This window comes from Microchirus variegatus (genome assembly GCF_963457635.1).
Source record: "Microchirus variegatus genome assembly, chromosome: 23".
Classification (NCBI taxonomy): domain Eukaryota; kingdom Metazoa; phylum Chordata; class Actinopteri; order Pleuronectiformes; family Soleidae; genus Microchirus; species Microchirus variegatus.
In genome coordinates, this window is record NC_139824.1 from 8,391,659 (window position 1) to 8,411,033 (window position 19,375).

At 39.6% G+C, this 19,375-nt stretch overlaps 3 protein-coding genes across 3 annotated transcripts in view; 2 read left to right on the forward strand and 1 right to left on the reverse strand.

Moving 5' to 3' along the window:
* Positions 1 to 1,475: 1,475 nt before the first annotated feature.
* On the forward strand, positions 1,476 to 1,795 carry LOC310943889 (guanine nucleotide-binding protein G(I)/G(S)/G(O) subunit gamma-13-like; the record flags this gene model as incomplete). The annotated part of the gene is made up of 2 exons (XM_083909569.1): positions 1,476 to 1,573; positions 1,655 to 1,795. 2 exons carry the CDS (start codon positions 1,476 to 1,478, stop codon positions 1,758 to 1,760), a joined length of 204 nt encoding a protein of 67 aa, XP_083765695.1. The 3' UTR covers positions 1,761 to 1,795.
* A 328-nt stretch (positions 1,796 to 2,123) lies between these two features.
* On the reverse strand, positions 2,124 to 14,105 carry chtf18 (CTF18, chromosome transmission fidelity factor 18 homolog; the record flags this gene model as incomplete). Its single annotated transcript, XM_083909256.1, has 22 exons — positions 2,124 to 2,261; positions 4,678 to 4,747; positions 6,003 to 6,098; positions 6,280 to 6,424; positions 8,571 to 8,701; positions 9,675 to 9,824; positions 9,905 to 10,129; positions 10,222 to 10,336; positions 10,425 to 10,555; positions 10,636 to 10,734; positions 10,839 to 10,932; positions 11,432 to 11,568; positions 11,656 to 11,779; positions 11,890 to 11,987; positions 12,127 to 12,351; positions 12,457 to 12,598; positions 12,694 to 12,746; positions 12,838 to 12,930; positions 13,018 to 13,207; positions 13,361 to 13,502; positions 13,580 to 13,669; positions 14,018 to 14,105. The coding sequence occupies 22 exons, from the start codon at positions 14,103 to 14,105 to the stop codon at positions 2,140 to 2,142; spliced, it is 2,760 nt and encodes a 919-aa protein (XP_083765382.1). The 3' UTR covers positions 2,124 to 2,139.
* Positions 14,106 to 15,752: 1,647 nt separating this feature from the next.
* The window catches only part of fhip1aa (FHF complex subunit HOOK interacting protein 1Aa), a 29,556-nt gene continuing 25,933 nt past the window's right edge, over positions 15,753 to 19,375 (forward strand). The window contains exon 1 of the mRNA XM_083909140.1: positions 15,753 to 15,960. The gene's annotated coding sequence lies outside the window, so the exon portion shown is untranslated. The remainder of the gene's footprint in view (positions 15,961 to 19,375) is intronic.

The window sequence follows — 19,375 nt, forward strand, 5'->3', positions numbered from 1 at the left end:
AACCGGCCGACCTACTTAGATCCATTAAAGACATGAAGAGGAGGGAGGTAGGAAGAGGAGGAATGAAGTGGTCCAGGATTGGCCTGAAGTCTCATCCCTCTGTCTTCCTGCTGTAGTGACAGGGTGGGGCAGGGTTTATATGAAGTAGAAATCATAATAATAATAATTTAAAAATAGTGAATGGAAATAATCTTATTTCAGGGTCTAAATATAAGAGTGCATGTTCCATCAGGAACAGAAAAGTGTACCTTCTTTAGGATTTTCATGTCCTCAAATCTGATCCATCTCCATTTTTTATGACAGCCAGTGTAAATTATTCATGTGTAGATCTTCTTGTGTTTCAATTTAACACTCCTCCTCCTCCTCCACCACGCACAGTGAAGAAGTTAAAGAAAAAATACGCTGCTATATGTAAAAAAAAAAGAACAACAACAAAGTTATACTCCACAAAAACAAACAGTCAGAGAGTCGCTGATGGATTTACGCGCACATAATAGATCGATAATGTGGTTTTCTACGCTGGATTTCTACGGTTTTTAGAAATCAGGGCAGCCCACAGCCATGCGGAAAAAGGAACTTGGACGTATAAAGTAAACTATTAAATACTATCCTCAATAATTAATAATACATAACATAATCGGCCAATACCGACGATTATAAAATGGCAAACATCGGCCCGATGAATCGGTCGACATCTAGTGTCAAGTTACAATGAAAAATGGCCCAATTATGTCACAATAATAAGAACAATAATACAGTAATTAGGTTACATTTATCATGTTATTATTATATATTAATCAATGTTTTATTATAGTGTTTTAATTACAATTGAATACGTGTTATTGTAAACATTTCGGTTCCATTTTTATTTCGGCCTGTTTATGTTATTTATAGATTCATTTTTGAATCATCATCCTCATCATGTGACATTGCATTGCAACAACATGGTGGATTATGAAGATGTCATTTTAATGTCAATGTTTTAATGTATCATTACCTAGTTTCCGAGAATGTTTTATGACAATTATTTAACTAAATACAATTTATTTATTTCTTAATTTCAGGTTTTCCTTCAATTGTTTACATGAGTATGAACCCGGGATGTGTATTTTAGACATCATCTCATTATGTACTTTAAAAAAAAAGCATAATCATTGCTTGCCTTTTTAAACTGAATGTTTAAGTCTTATATATATATATATATATATATGTGTATATATACATACAGTATATACATATATATTCACACATACATATATAAAAACACACACACACGCATACATATATATACACACACACACATATATATATTTAGGTGTGTGTATATATGTGTATGTATTTATACACACACATACACACATACACACATATATGTATATTATCCATTCAGGTAAGAGTAGGAATACTAAATCAATTTAATGCAGCTGGACTAAACCGCAGTGTGTGTGTGTGTGTGTGTTTCCAGCCGTATCATCATGGAGGAGTTAGATGTCCCACAGATGAGGAGAGAAGTGGAAAGTCTTCAGTATCAGCTGGCGATAAACAGAGAGAAATCCTCCATCACTGTCACTGAGTGAGTGTGTACGCACGCACACACACACACACACCTCACTAAGTGTGCCGTGTGCTGACGGTTAAAGTTTTTGTGTTGCAGGCTGGTGAAGTGGATCGAGGGTTGCGTTTGTGAAGATCCCTTCCTGAACCCTGAGCTGATGAGAGCAAACCCCTGGGTAGAAAAGGGCAAGTGTGTGATCCTTTAAAAGTTTCACACACACACACACTCACAGATGCATACGACAAAAGAATCACACACACACAAAGTCACGCTGCACTAACTCACACACACACATTGTAGTTGATATTATTATGTTGTTTATTTATTTGGAGACTTCTGAATGCTGTTCTTTTACGTGTGTGTGAGTGTACAAAACACTGAGTAGCTCCTTTATAGAGGTTTGTTTTGATGGTCTGCTGAGAAATGTTCAAACACCACCGCGTTTTTATTGGCTCTTTACACTGTCAATCAAAAAAAAAAGAAAAATAAAGACTGTTTTGAATTTAACATGAAGTATGTGTCGATTCACACCCTTTTATGTAAAAGAACAACAGTAGTGTGAACATAAGGGAGATGTGGGCGTGTTACAGTAGTTCTCTGATGTAGACGTTTCGCCTGACGGCGTTGGACATGCCCTCGTTGAAGCGGAACCACACGTCACTGTTGCCCACTGCGGTTCCCATCGAGAGAACGGCACATTTCTCACCTGGAGTAAGAGGAAAGAGAGTAAATACAAAACATAATGGATAAAAAAAACACACAGACTCTTCTCAAGTGATCATGTGGCTCCTGCTGAAAAGATAATCACATGACACTATGGGAAAGTGACAAGCTGAAGGGCTGCAACGATTATCGTTCATCAAACTCTTTGGTAATCGATGAATTGTGTATTTTTTAACAATTAAAACACGCTTTCTGTTTTATTTTAGCTTCTTAAATGTACATAATGTACATTAAGCCTTTAAGGTACTACTCAACCATTTGGTCGACCACACTTAAAGTCACTTTCTGATTGAAAAATGCATCGAGCTGAACTCACTAACACTAAATTAATGTGACTTGTTCTGAATGTTGTACTTTATGAATTATGCAAACCAGGTTTATTATGAACAGACATCTCAACCGTTTGGTAGAGGCCTGTATCTGAAATACAGTAGGGTCTAATAATTTTATATATATATATATATATATATATATATTTATGTGTATATATATTTATATATATATATATACACATATTGATTGTCGTTATTGTAATCATAAGTAAATAAAATAAAATAATAAAAAATGCAAAGAAATTATTTTTCCTTTGCTTTTCTCTTGGTTTGTACCTTAAAGGGTTAAAGGTGCATAGTGTAATAAATCCTAATATGTCACAGAGACTCAGGAATAATGTTCATATAACATACTGAAGTCACCAACAACAACAGTACAGCCAAAATATTTGCATTAAAAAATATATTTTGCAAATTATGTTTATGTTTTGGCATGTGGCGCCACCTACTGCCGCGTACCAATCATTGCAGTCGGTAGAGTCTCAGCTGCCGAGCAACCACGGGTTGCCAGTTACGTCTGAGCTACAATGGCCGAAGAAAACGAAACCTAAAAGACCTAAAATTCATTTTTTTTTTAATTTTTTGAATTTGAGTGTAGTAAACGTTTTTGGCCACATTTTTACATATGGCACCTTTAACGAAGAAATCCTTAAAACCAAATCATTTTGGTTTATGGACAAAAACATTTGAGGACAACATCATTTCCAGGTTTGGAAATAGACATTTTTACGGACTAAAAACAAATGACTCAATTGAGAAAATAAATGTTAGCTTTTTGGACAGAGAAATAGGAAAACCAGGGGGAAAAACAGACCCCGGGACATCTTTGACATCTTTTAGTTGTCGTTGGCATCAAACACGCCTCAAATAGTCTGATAAACTTTCACAAATGTCTCAACGCATCTGCTTTGAATATCAAGAGACATTATTTTGGAAGTTAAGAATCTTCATCTACATCAGCATAGAAGCGTCTCTCCCCCCAGTCATTCTAATCAAGTGTTTTTGCACTTTATTTTCGATCAAATGTCCATAAAATGTCAGAAATGACAATGTAACATTTTCTAGTTGCTAGTTTTTTCGATCTACTAACAAAATTAGCAAGAATTAAAGTTACAAAGTGGAATTTACTGATTGATTGCGGTCAAATTGAATTCTTATCGTTGTTATTAACTGTTATTCAGTTATAAGCAAAGTAAACCTTCACTAGATACCAAGATAAAGTAATATAGACAATGACACAATTCAACTGCTGTTTCCGTTTTGACCCAAATACAGCCACAGCATTTCCCCCCACACACACACCCATTACCTCATCTATCAATTTCCTGAATGCACCGTTTCCAGGAAAGTGAGTGATATTAATTGAACCACTTTTGATTTGCTGAATCTAGGCCTGTTTTACCAATAAATGTGTCAGAATATCACTTTAGATGGATTACTGTTTCGACCTAAACACGTCGTATTCTACAAACGGATGGTTTGTTCCTCACAGAACTGCATTTTTAAATGTTTTTTTTTGAATGAAAAGGAGAATAACGACCTAAAAATTACCATACTCCTCTGATGTCACGACTCATATCGCAATCGCTGTCAAAAATGAGATAGTTTTAGGAGAACATAAGAGACGCTGTATGTAAACAAAATAAAACACTTTAGTGTCTGTCGCTTGATTACTAAGACTGTTTATGCTGACTTTCTATTTTTGGTGGAACTGATGTTTGTTTGTTGTCCAAACTAACTCCTCTTTAAACTATAAGACTTCAATTTAGGAGGTGTGACATAAAACACACTATTTACTTTGTGAATATAAGGAGGCGGAGACTGCAGCTCTTCGGCCACATCCTTGTTGTTGATAACAGAAATATGACACCACCACCAGCAGCAGCATTATTGTGGCAGTGCTGCTGATCTCCAGCCTGCAGTCTCTCACAGGAGGCACTCAAATACTCAGTTACACAACACACATCACTTATCACCGCTGTTGCGTTTGAAACTCGGGGCGCCTCGAGGCACTTTTCCCTAAAGGGTGGCGCGTGCGACACGGCAACAGCGTGGTCTCTACGGTACCTGTGTCTGACGACTTCTGCGCTCTCTGGGGTTTGGGGGCGATCACTCGACCGAAGAAATCCACCTCGGGCTGCGGGACACGGACACACAAACACAGTGTTGAGGTGAAGTTTCTGAAGCACCGTCCTCAGTAATCAGGTCAATATCATTGAGCAATCACACTCCACCTCTCATTAGCCTCATTCTTAGTTATATCATCAGGGACTTTAACCCAGAGACTCTTCATTAGCCTTATTTCCGCCCTCTAGAGGCTCTTCTTCCTCATCCCTCTATCACAGAACTATTTAAGCTGTGTTGGAAACCATACACTACTGTTCAAAAGTTAGAAATGTCCTTATTTTTGAAGGAAAAATCACTTTTTTTCAATGAATATAACATTAAATGAATCAGAAATACACTCTATACATTGTTAATGTGGTAAACGACTATTCTAGCTGCAAACGTCTGGTTTTTAATGGAATATGTACATAGGTGTATAGAGGCCCATTTCCAGTGTTCTAATGGTACATTGTGTTTGCTAATCGCGTTAGAAGGCTATTGGATGATTAGAAAACCCTTGTGCGATTATGTTAGCACAGCTGAAAACAGTTTTGCTGGTTCATTTACTGGTTATTTCTAATGTTGCCAATGTCATGACTATATTTTCTATTCCTTTTGCAACTCTTTTGATGAATAAAAGTGTGACTTTTAATGGAAAACACACAAAAAACTAGTATAGGTGACCCCAAACTTTAGAACGGTAGTGTATAGTCATTCGCCAAGATGTAATTAAGCTAGCTGAGTTTCATGACCTCTGATAAGTTCTTCTTTCAGACAGTTTTAACGGTCTGGATAAATGCCTTGTGACCGAGTAAAACGAACACGTCACACTACCCAGCATTCCTGATGACTTCCTGAAGCACACACACATCACAATGTATGCTAAATACACCTAATATCAAACTTGCTCAATGGATGTGAATGTCTTGTTTACTCTTTGGGTTTTATGCAGTGATACTCCGGTCCAGACCTTTGTTGTAATCAATAAAGCCTTAAAAGCTTCTCTACGTTTTGTACCACAAAACACTGCAGCTCATTCAAACAGGCCAGTGCTAACTGCTGCCGTCAGCTCCTCTCTAGCTCCACCCACAGGCGGAGTCACATTATTGTTCTATTTAAATGGCTGAAAAAAAAAAAATTAACCCCGCGTTTGACGGTGGTGCAGTTTTTACAATACCCATAGTACATTTACAGTCATATACTGTACATGACTACACCAAAAACCCTTTTTTTATTTCCCATTTCACACCGTGTGTGTGTGTTTGTGTGTGTGTGTCCTGACTCACCCTGGTCTCCACAGTGGTCTGTTTGACAATGTTCTCCAGCCTCTGCTGATGGTTACTGGTTGTTTTGGGAACGGCACGCTTTTTGTCTTTGTCTTTCTGCAGCAGACAGATTACATATATACAAAAAAACCAAAAAACATTAGATGATTAAAACACACACACAGTGATGTGATTGTGTACAGGATGTGCTGCAGGGTGTAAAGCAAACCCCAGACGGTTTTACCGTCTTGGGCTAACTGTGATGTGTGTGTGTGTGTGTGTGTGTGTGAGGTCTCACCGCTGCAGGGTTTCGCTGCAGCATCAGTTGCTCGGCTCTCCTCATCCTCTCCTGCTCCATCTCTCTGCTGATGGTTTGTTTGGCCTGGTACGTCAGCTGGCGATGCGGGGGCAGGTTCGGAAACCTCACCACCTCCTCAACACGTCTGCAAACACACACACACACAGGACCACACACACACACACTTAGCCGGCAGTAGTGAATCCTGTTAGGATGGAAATATTCCACTTTTATTGCCATGGGTTATTTTCTATAATAAAATTCTAAAACCTTAATCCTCTTATCGCTGATCTCCCTCCAACACACACACACACACAGGTTTGCACAGATATTCTTCTAAGGACAGTAATTTGGACAGCTGAAACAAAGGATTATCCCTAACCCTTAAGCATAACCAGTTAACATCTACCCACAATTAAAATCTGAAATGAGGTGCAATAGGACCAGGTTTTGAGCTTCCGAAGGACCACTGGTCCTGACAAGGTCGGTGTTTATATCTGAAAAGGTCCTGAAAAGGTCGCCGCCCTGATCATCACTAAGCTAAAGCACCTATACGTGAGTGTGTTCAGACAATTACGTGACCATTTAAAACAAACAAACAAAAAAAATCTGTCTTTTCAAATCAGACTGCATCATTTATTATTCAGCTGCATCTTAGTAAAACTAGGAGGATATTTGGCAATTTTCATTCAAAACACAGTTGTGTTGTGGAAATTCTCTGCTGCTGGTGAAGAATGACATTGAGAACTTCTGCCGGCCGACAAGTTTTTTTTTTCGTTGCAAGGAAAAGGTCAAACATCACAGGAGTGATCCTAGCTGGTAAAAGAGAGCAAAGTCAGCCCTCCACATTTATACCTGAAAAACTCCCTCCAATAGGCAAGGAGTCTGCCATTCCAGGCTGTGTTTTCACACCTCTATGTCTACTGTAGGTACATCGGGGAGCCGACCCCCTGCAGATGTTGTAGGAAGGTGTCAGTTCAGGCTAGACACAATACACAATATACAATACACTATACACAAAGGACATGGTATTCTGTGTTCGGCAGGTATAGGATGATGGGCAGTTGTCGCCCTGAGACAGAGAAATTGAATTTACCTTAACACTTTTACGAGTGTAAACGTGACCCAGAACAATAACGGAATTTTCTATTGTTGATCATATCGACATTTTAACTGCGGTTGACCACTAAGAAGTGAATATTAGTCAGTTAAAAAAAATAAAAAATAAAAAAATGATTATGACGTATTTATCTGCCAATAGTTTGATCCATTATTCATGTTCCTTATGATGTGTATTTGTTTTTTAAGCCTTTTGTTTTATTTGTAAGTTATAGGTATACTTTGTTATCAGGGCTTTTACTTTTGTAGGTACTTTCATTTCAATGCATGCTCCTGTATTTCTGTAAGGCACAATGAATGACTTTTGATAATAATAAAATACATCAAATATATCAAATGAATCAATCATTAAATTTCCTTTTAGTGCATTAGTTCTTAGGTATTAAGACAGGATGCCGAGTATGCACACATTGTGAGAACACTGATGATATCACACAACAAAGCAGAGACACGTTTCTAAATCGAACAAATAGACTGATTTGTGATCAGCCTTCATTCATTTCACTGCTGAAACCTGACTACCATCAATAACTCCACTACAGTCTGACCGATCGACAACGGTGTCAAAAAAAAGGACAGTCAAGTCAAATAATCCTGATGGGACTGGGCAGATCCACAATGTTTATATCCTCAACAGTCTTCCATGTTTTTACCGATCAGAGCGTGGCGTTGTGGTGAGCCAAAGACGGCAGATACAGGAAGGCGTAAAGCAGGAAAAGCAGCAGCAACGCTAACGCCAGAGGCAGACACCAGTCGTTAGTGACCAGCACTTTGTCACAGCGAGCCTGGAGGAAGGAGCCGTTGCGCCTGTTTGTCCGCCCTTCAACCTGTGCAGGCATGGCTGTTTTTTTCTAAAAATCCAAAGGTTTCCAAAATTAAATCTAAAGCAAAGTTTTCTCAGTAATTTTGCTTTTTTTTCAACACATAATCCATCCCAGTTTCAGTCCAACAGCAGCCTCATGTATCCATCCTATTATCTGTTTTTCCCATCTGCCTGAGCCCTACTGGTGAGGCTTTGCCTGCGTCCACACACAAACATCAGGTGTAAAAGGAGATTAACCTCTAAGCCTTCAAGCAGAGAGCCACTGTGTGGACAAGAGACATGACCTTCAATAGCCCACATACACACATCTGCCCTACACGTGTCCATGTGTGTGTGTGTGTGTACTCACGGTTCCAGCATGTATGTGTACTGTCCTTCAGGTGTGCGGTCCTGCCTGTAGGAGAGGTTGTAGGCCAGCATGGTGTTGATCAGCTCACGCATCTGCTCCTTCTCTCTGGTGCTGAACAGCTGTGGATTCACCTGGAAGAAAAACACAAAAAAAGTGCCATCAGCCAAGGTCACTTTTTAACTAACGATATTATAAGTAATGTCATCTTTACTCCAAACATCTCCAATGAACTGGGCTGCATTTATGTATAATTTAACCGTTTCTACCTACCCTTCTCATTTCTTCCTAAATGGGCTTACAAGACACAGACCAGCAAGCCAGAGAAGAATATACTGTAAATTATAAATAATACTAAACATACAAACCTTTAGACAATGATCTTGATAAGTTTGCTGTGATATGAGTTTCAGCATAGAAATTATGCTTGATTTAAATATTGGTTTGACATTTAATTCCCACAGATGGGTTACGGGAGATTTTTTTCAGCATTATTAAATTAAATTAAATTAAATTAAATTAAATATATTATATTATATACAATTATATTTGTAGAACTTCTTCGAGCCTTTTACAGATTTCAGATTAATCTGCAGTATATCTATGAAGGATGGCTGATTTAACCTTTCAAAATAATAGGCAGTAAAAAAAATAGTCATATGCAAAATTTAAAATGCATCTTAAAAGCCATTTTTACATTTTGGCTTTCGACCCAGGTTAAATCTTTTTTTAATATAGTTTTATTGTATGACTTGTTCATTTGTGTATTTGTTTATACTTTCTACAGTATTTTATCGTTTGTTCTTAGGTCTATTATGTCTCAGGTTTTCTATTTATCTCTGATGTACAGCACTTTGTTTCAGCTGTTGTTAATAAAGTTGGATTTTATCTTTAAAAAGTGTATGAAATGTTTGGTTCTACAGTTTATCACGTGAGGTTTGTGGGGAAAGCTGAAGCCACAAGTCGCCCATTACAGCTACGGATACAAAAGACTGCCTTAATAAACCAGGATGTGGCTAAATGCATAATGTGTAACTGGAGTCTATATAAAAACGTGATAACACTGATATTGCATACAGTAAACACTCAGTATATGCTTTTACATACAGGCCGTAGTTTGGGAGAGATGATGTTGAGGAGCAGAGTCAGAATATCAAGAGTCAGGCTGAGCTGGCTGATCCTTGTCCTGATGCGTGCCGGGATATCGGCCAACATGGACGACAAGGCGTTCCTGCTGCTGAGGAGACGAGAAGTGGCCTGGAGAGAAGACGACAACGATCATCTCGGGGGTCACGATCGACAAAACGTATCTAAAATCGAGTCGACTGGAGCCGTACCTCGTGGTGGCTGTGCGGATAACTGATGCGGGGCACGTGCGTGTGGGCGAACAGGAAGTGGAAGGTGACGGACAGGAAGGGCAGGTATCTCATCAGGGTGAAATTCTGGTTGTGCAAAATCATTTGGTTGAGCCTGTCTGAGAAGGACAGCCACTCCAAAGCCTCGCACACGCAGTGCATGTTGGGGTCCCTCACACGCATGGACAGGTAATTATCATACAGACCCTGCGGAAGACGACACACAAGCATTTCGTATGATGTCAGTCTAAAGGCACAGGCCAGTGTTTGTCATGCTGTCAAAGCTGTGTGTTTATTACCTGAGAAACCTTTTCATACTCTCCACTGGATGAAGACAAGTGTAGAATGTGCTGAAACCTCTGAGCTCCACCTCCTGAGCCTGGCGCCTCCTCAAAGCCCTCACCGATACGTTTCCTATGAGGACGAAGTTGAGGCAACATGTGGTTAGTGAAGAAGGTAACAGATCGTGTAACGTTCACAGGACAGGAGGAAGAATTGGTACCTTTTTGTACGTGGTAACTGGAAGATCTCCTGCCACAGATGGAACATGCCTTTGTTCTGGTCCTTCTGTCCCACAGCGATGCACTGGATTGTCTTTGCGTTCAGCTGCTTGTGACCACGACCGTGTAGGAACTGAGCAAAGTAAACGCATCTTAATACACGAGCATGACACACAGGGGCTCTTTTAATATCTACACCAATCTTTCACACACCTGCAGTGTGTTGATGCACGACCTGATGTCATTGTCCGTCTTCTCGCAGAGCGACATCAGAGTGCCCGTGTCTGCCTTCATCCCCTGTTGGAGTGAAATCTGGAGGGGGAGGGATAAAATGTCTGTGTCACATTTGTCTGTTTTCATCTGTGTGTGTGTATATATATATATATATATACGTGTGTATATGTGTGTGTGTTGACCTCAGCCAGTCTCTGTGTGAGGCGGGAAGGCTGAGTCTGGGGAAACGTCAAGAGGAAGGCCTGTTGCCTGAGAGGTCGCAGAGCTGGAACATAACTGTAAGGAAAGAAAGACCATGAGAAAAATGGAAATATGAACACTACCGTTCAAAAGTTTGGGGTCACTTAGAAATGTCCTTATTTTTGAAGGAAAAGCCCTTTTTTCAATTAATATAACATTAAATGAATCCGAAATACACTCTATAAATTGTTAATGTAGTTAACGACTATTCTAGCTGCAAACATCTGGTTTTTAATAGAATATGTACATATGTGTATAGAGGCCCATTTCCAGCAACCAAAACCCTTGTGCAATTATGTTAGCACAGCTAAAAACAGTTTATTATCATTATTATTTTGAATGAAAATCGTTATTTCTAATCTTGTCAATGTCTTGACTATATTTTCTATCCATTTTGCAACTCTTTTGATGAATAAAAGTGTGACTTTTAATGGAAAAGACAAAAGAAAATTGTATAGGTGACCCCAAAACTTTTGAACGGTATTGTATGTAAATACTTTATCACTTCTGTTGAAGACCACAGTCTCCCTCTTACAGGTCGTTACAGATGCAGATGATTGGTCGGAGCAGGATGGTCTCCTTCTTCTTTTTCTTTTTTGCAGTCTCCTTCGCGGCCTCACCTCCATGTCCGTCTTTCCTGTTCAGAGTTGCTAACAGAATGTTGATGGCAGCCTGTCGAGCGACACAGATGAATCAGACAGATATTAGTCATACGTTGGCACAATAAAATGGTTGATTTTACCGTTGCCCTGAACGTACCACGGGCGCTCCGTCAATCTCGTCGATAATGAGGCAGTTTGGTCTCTTGTTGGATCCCAACACCGACTTCATCTGGGTTGCTGTGTCGATGCGTCTCTGGAAGACCTCCGCGCTGCGGTCATCGCTGCAAAAACCATCAGCAGTACCACGACAGAGGTCAAAACAAGAGAATGTCACTGAACCCCATTGTTTTTAAATGCACTAAAGTCTTTTAAGGAGGAGGGTTTGTTTAACCTGGCATTGATTTCCACCACGTTGTATCCAGCGTGCTTGGCGATAATATGAGCCAGCGTGGTCTTCCCTAAACCTGGAGGACCAGACAACATGGCCACCTAGAGAAAGACACACACCCACAAAAAAAGACATTGACTTTAATACACAGATCTAATAAACAGACACAAATATGATCGTAAATTGAAAAGTGTGCGACACCAAATATGGATTATCAAACCAGGACAGAAAATGCTCAACCTTGAATTTGGGTCTTTTGTACTGGTCCAGTTCTGCCTCCAGTATCTCTTCCGTCATCTCGATCTTGGTCTTGAAGCGATTTGGATTCGGGTTGCCCTGGTTGGGTTTAAAAGTGTTTTGATTGGCAGCCTGTCTGTCAGAGCGGGCAGGGCGGGACTTCCTCTCTTTTCCAAACACAACGGTGTCCCAGAGTTTCAACCACTTGAGCAGACAGCGGTTGGTAAACTGCAGAGAGGCGGTCACATACACAAGTGGTGTCAGACTTGACAAGTTTTTTTTTTTTTTTTCAATTCAGGCATGTGTATACTGTTATACAGAAACGGAACTTACGTCATCACTGAGAAGCTCTGTGTAGTGTCGAGGAGAAAATCTGTCGACCCAGAGGCGAGAGGTTCGGCCCTCATCGTCTCCATCGTCATCATCGTCCTCATCATCTCTCCTTTCAGGCTCAACACATACGTCGTTCGCACTGCTGTAAGTAATTATAAAGACCATTAAAATGCTGCATAAAAATGACCACATCGCAGCAGCATTGTATGTGTGAGAAAGAGACTTGGGTGGTCTTACCTGGCCAGTAGCTCTGAGAGACGCTGCGATTCCTCCACGACCTGCTGGTGACGCTGCACAAAAAACAAAGATATATATATATGAGGATGAGGATCAATAGGTGGTGCACATATGCAGAGTACATCACCGGCCAAACTCACTCACCCTCTCTGCTTCTTGCTCTCTCATTACACATATTGGCAATGCCAGCAGCCCCAGTGAACCATGCGAGTTCGGTACCATCCTGGATTCTACTATCTAGAAAAACAAAATACAAAAATATAGATTTGACTAAGCTCTGTATGCAAGAGTAAATCTGTTTTTTTTTACAATGAGGTGTTTGACCTTTGTCTCCGTGTCTTCTTTCTGCCGGAGGTAGACGCGAGTCCCTGTCGAGTCTGTCACACTGATGTACTCTCCCTCTAACGGCGGGCGCTTCAAAACACGCAGTGATGCAGGCGCCGTCGTGTGAGGTCGCAGCGGCGTTTCTGGGATCGTGTCGAAGCCGCTGATGTCCAACGCAGCAGGAGCAGATCTGCAAAAGAACAATGTTTTAGTCGACTGTAATGACGATAAAGGTCCATCAACATACAAATGCCATAATGTCTAATTCTAATTTTTACCTCCATGAATACCCTTTCACCCGGTTTTCTTTTTTACTGTTCCAAACATTCACTCTCTCTCCTACCTGAATGTGTGAGAAGGTTCAAACTGCTCTGGAGAAGACGGAGGTGTGATGTCAGCACTCTGCGACGGGGCTTTGCTCTGAGATGTGCTGAAAAGTCTCTTGACCACACCTGCCTCCTGCTTCTGCCGCTTTGCCTTTGGAGCTGAAAGGACAAGATCATATTTAAAGGTACAAAATCATGACTATAAAAACACACAAAAACACGTAGGGTGAACTCACTGATGGGTTGATTGTCCAGCAAGTGCTCAATGTCTGAAATATCGTCTCCTGGCCCACGACTCTGGCGTCCCTGAGGCTTGGAAGAGTCCACTGAGCAATTCATGCACACAGAAACAAATCACATATATATTTATTAACCACAGTATAACACATATAAAAACAGATTAGAAGCATTAGAAGTATGTCAAACATTTGAGGTTTCAGTTTCTCACATGAGGTGTTTTTTGTGTTAGATTATCACCATGTAATAATGTACAAATAAAAGGCTTGCCACTATGTTGTCACATTTTTAGCTGTATTTGAGTCAAAATGCACATCTGTCGAGTACATATACCACAAAAGTACTCGATACATAGAGAAAAAATAATCGACAGATTGATCGATTATGAAAATAATTGTTTTTCTAATTTATGTTAGTTCTCCAACAAGTGAACTCACTCTCCATCTCAGCCATAACCTCCAGTTCGTCAGCGAACTGGTCATCAAAGTCGTCCTGTCTCTCGAACAGTTCGTCATATTCGTCCATGTCAGCAGAGCGACACCAACGGAGACGCTGACAGTAAGTGTAAAGATTAAAACACTCTTAAAAAAGCTGTTTAAACCGAATGTTTAGTCGCTGTCTCCGTGGCCGATTTCATCAAAGTAATTTCCCGGCAATTTTTTGTTGTTGTGAAGTTTTACTTCCGGGTTACAAGTGTTACGCTTCTTCCGCCATGTACAGACTGCGCATTACCGCCACCAATCGGTATGGAGGGTAAATCAAGATTTAAAGTAAATTTAATCGAATAAAATTAAATATAATCAATTTAATTTCATATCATTTAATCAGTGCAATGAAGATGCTACATGGGCAACAATACCACATTTGTATTGGTGTATGTGGCATTTAAAAAAAGAATAATCTAAAAAAATATCTGTTTATTTTATTTAATAATGTCTTAGTGTTGCTATGCTTTAATGAAAAACATTATCATAGTTAATTTTCTTTGTAAATTTTGCACATTGCAATTAATTAAATCAAATAATTGTCATAATAAATGCATTTTTTTTATTGTTTTACTTTTTTGGAGGCTGACACCAGGAACATTGCAATTCGACCTTCTTGCCACTAGATGTCACTACAGGCCAGTCCACCTTTGAATAACATATGACCATCATTTTAATAGGCAGAAGTTGGTTTTTGAGCTATGCGTTTGCAGCTGTAGTTGAGTTTAGGTTAGTGTGAATTGTGGTTAGGTTTCATTTTCTTTTTGCAGTTTACATTTATACCGGAAACTACAATAAGCACAATCCCAGTAGAGTGCTGAGTCATGCCTACTGCACTTATTAAAGTGAAGGCCATCAGAGTTCCCTGAGTGGGAAAGGGTGGGGTGAGCAGTGGAATCCTTTGTTTGTTGCAATCTGCACTTTCACCACAAGATGTCACTCATTTTTACACACTTTACCTTACACCCTGTGGCTGTGTTATACTGTGTTATTACTTCTGTATACTTTTTGAACATTTTTATTGCTTATAAATGTACTTAATTTATTCGTGTTATGTCTGTAAATGTATTTTTGATGTATAGCTTTTTTTTGTCTTTTCTGTATTTTATTATTCTATACAGCACTTTGGTCCACTGTGGTTGTTTTAAAGTGATTTACAAATAAAGTTGGATTGGTAATGTAGCAAAGTACAATACTTCAAACAAAACATACTTCACTAAAATGAAATACAGGTGTACTTTAAAAAGTACAGTTATACAAAAACTACACAGTTACATTAATGCAAGTGCTTATGTCTTGAATTTGAAATAGGTTGTTTAAATTTAGTTACTGTTTTGGTTTGTTTATCTGTACGCTTGACACTTCAATATAATATTGTTGTATTTTATTGTATTCTATCTATCTATCTATCTATCTATCTATCTATCTATCTATCTATCTATCTATCTATCTATCTATCTATCTATCTATCTATCTATCTATCTATCTATCTATCTATCTATCTATCTATCTATCTATCTATCACAGTTTGTCAGAAAGTAATTTTCTGATGAAGGTAAACAAACTGGCTGAGTGGGCGTGGCCCCTGAAGCTCTCAGTGGGAGGAGCCTTCACGTTGGGATTAGTGTGTTTCACATTAGTGTGTACGTGTGTGTGCGTGCGCTGTAGGCCAGGTTCAGGTGAAGGGGCTTGGTTACAGGTACAACACCTCCGTGTAGTGTTACCAAAGAGAAACACGAAGAAGCCGTGACCGAACCCACACACGGGTGTTTTATCCCTGAGTGGACTTATTGAGCGTGAGTGTGAGACAGAGCTGCTGTTTCTGCTGACAGACGGGGTTTTAACGGCTGCTCTCTCTCCGTGTTCAGCCGCAGGAGCCGAGTCACAGTCCGACGGTAAGTGAGAAGGAAAAGCTCCTAACATGGCGTTTGTCTTTGTGCTCGTGTCTACTTGTGTGTTACAGTAATTACACTTAAAAGTGAGCTTTGTGTGTTGTTGTTGTTGTTGATGAACCACGTGTGTGTTCGTGTGTTTTGTTATTTCACTGGCAGTTGTGGAAACCGTGATTGACAAGTGCTCGTGGGGGTGAGTGGGTGGAGTAGGAGTTGGGTGTCTCCTCAAACCCTGTCCGTGTTCTCGGCTGTGTGTGCTGGCTTTACTGTGGCATTCTGGGTAAAAATGACCACTGACTTTACATCATTGTCGAGTTAAATGTAAAACTTCCACGCAGTGACTCCTGTTGTCGTGTTTCCACTCGTGTCTGTGCTTTTGTGAGTCCTCACCATAGTAACAAAGTAGACCCACCCCAGCTCTAATCATTGTGTCGTAGTTCACCACTTGGCAGCCACAGCTCAACAAAATAAAATCAGTCACTGTTAAATAATATGCTCTTATTTTGAAATGCAACCGGTTTCATGAGTACAAGGGCAGTGTTATAAATCAGTAACTACTCTTTTTATGCATTTATGTTCAGTATTTTTATAGTGGCAGTTGCTGGTCTTTGAAACAGGTAAAAGCTAATTTCAGGCCCTGTTATTTATACATATATTGTTACATAAATTCTGCAACCAAAACAAACAGGCTCCGCTGTTGTGTATGTTCCTCCAGTCATCGCGCAGAAACCCAGCGTCTGCGCCCGCCCGCTACTCCATTGACTCCCAGGGAAGCCGAGCTTCCGCGGAAGTTTTTGACGCATTTGTCCAATCATCGTCAAGCTCACCGTAGTGGAAAAAACACTATTTTTTGGCACCCCATAGAGAACAGTGTTATATGATTTTCATCTATCATTATAACAAAGGTTCCGGGTTTTTACAATGTGTAAATACATTTTTGAAACACAGAAGTGTGAAAGGCCTCTAAAGCTGGGGACACACTGTGAGATATTTTGCCCAATTTTACCCACAATTCAGAGTTGGTCAGAGTCTGCACCAGTCAGCACCAGTTGACACAGAAATCTGTTAGTGTTAGAATATGGATGGTTGGATGGATGTTTTTTTGCCCAGATAGTATTATTAATAGCAATATATTAAAGGCTTAATGTGCAGCCTGTATATTATATACAGTAAGGGGGCGGGGTCTCACAGAATAGCTGTTGTGGACTGATGTAATAATCTATTTTTGGGGGCCTGTTCAGCTCAGGGCCCTAGGCAATAGCCTGTTTGCTTACACTGTTCAAATGTCCTCGATGGTTACACGGACAGCAGTATTTCACAGTAACCAGATGAAAACTGTAAACAGCGTTTTCTAATTGAACCCAAATGAGATCGTAGTCAGAATGTGCACTAATCAAGCAAATGGCATTCACTTATGGATTTCTTATCTTAGCCACATTACACACACAACGTAATTAATTATAACAACCAATCAAAGAATAGGCAGCAGCTCACACATGTTAGCAACTCACTTTTATCTATCATGTTGCATCCAGAATAAGGTTGGGTTATTGTCGTCCATGAAACATCTGGCACAAAACATTTAGATTATTATGTAACGTCTCGTTGTGTGTTTGCACAAAACATTGTTGAACTTGAGCTCTCCTGCTCCTAATGAATATGCAGTAATCATATGTTAAAAAAGGGGGGGTTGTTTCACTGTGCTTTGTGTATTTTCGTGTGCGTTGCATGATCGAAACAAGAAAATCATTTGGTGACAGTTATTGTTATTGTTTATCTCTCACCCCGACACGCGTTGTTCGCTCACGGCTAAGTTATTTTACAGCCTCGTCGTGACGTAAAAAGCTAGTCTGTCCTAATGAGCGCTGAACTCAGATATCCATTGTGAGGGAGACATAATGTGGAGTGGTGCAGAGTTACCAGCAAACACCATGAATATTTCATGGCTGTGTCATTCCTTCACAGGTGATCTCGTGCACCAGCTAAATCAAGGTTTTGCCACAGCCACCTGGCGTCGAGAGAGAAAGTATATCAAACACAAAATGGCTAAAACTGTGTTGTTGTTTCTCTTCTCGGAGGAAAATGCCAGAAGAATAAAGTCAGGCCTTAGTGTGATTTATCACTCTGCTGCTTTGGAGACAATTTATGTTTGTGTGTCTGAATATGTTTTGTAAGTTAGGGGATATTTCCAAAGCTTGTTAACAGATGCCAGCAGTTTTTTTTCAAAAACTTTGAATGTACAGTTATTTTGGATATGCTTTGATTAGTGTCATTGAAGCAGCCAGTTTGTTTATGTCAAATCTCAGAGAATAAGGAGCTTTGTGGAACACAACTGCCCCTGTCATTAAAAGATGTCATGCTTATATAGTTCATAACCTATGTAGAGACTAAGAAACACATTGATTACTCGCATTTAAGAATGTAGAGCTCATCGTTTTTGCTTTTTTAGCAACCTAAAATAATGAATTAATGAAATAGTTACTTTGACTCTACTACTTTGATAAGTTGGTTGATTTGACTGGGTTTTTAATGTGTAAGGAGTATTGTGTATGAATGCCTTCTCCTCCTGAAAGATAATCCTACAATGACCTTATTCAGCATCCCCTGTTTCTCTTTTTTTAAAACAACAATGTCATGACCAACTTTGATGAACACAAGATCCACTTATGGACTTTTAAACAGATGTTGTGACATGTGTTTAATCAACACTAGGGCTGAACAGTTTGGATAAAATATCAAATTGCTTTTTGTGATTTGAATTGCAAAATAATTTCCAGCCTTTAATGAGGGATGAGCACTTTAAGATATGAATTTTATCTGTCCGTCTGTATGTTCATGGTCACATTGACCTTTCCACACCGCCGTGTGTTATGTGACTCATTCAAATACTCCAGGCACTTAATAACAGCTAATCTCCTTCCATTTCCTTCTTTGTCAAACTGTTTTTTCCCTTTTGTTATGAAAACAACCATCTCCACAAACCTTCAGCAAGTCATCAGCGACCAGATGTGGCTGCTGTGTTTGAAAAAACTTCCCTTCATGTGGATCTTGTTTAAAGCCCATTAGCAAAGAACCAGTGGCTCTTCCCTGCACAGCCAGAGGAGATGAGACGTAAAGTCAGAGCTCCTTTGCAGTGTGACAGTATTTTAGTTCACACTAAAGGGTTGTAAATGTGTGAGTTTAAGGGGCTTGTTTTTGGTGGTTTGGTTGTCGATTGTTTTAAACAAAGATGCTTTTGATTCTCCACTTATTTACGACTGCTGCTGTGGGGGCTCTGCCTCACTCTTTTCACACCACACATTTACAAAGTAATGTACACACCTGCTTCGATCATAAATGCTGACATGGTGTTTGAATATGCAAAACTATGTTGCTTTATGAAAATCATCTGAGAAATGCGATCAATCAGTTTTCTGTA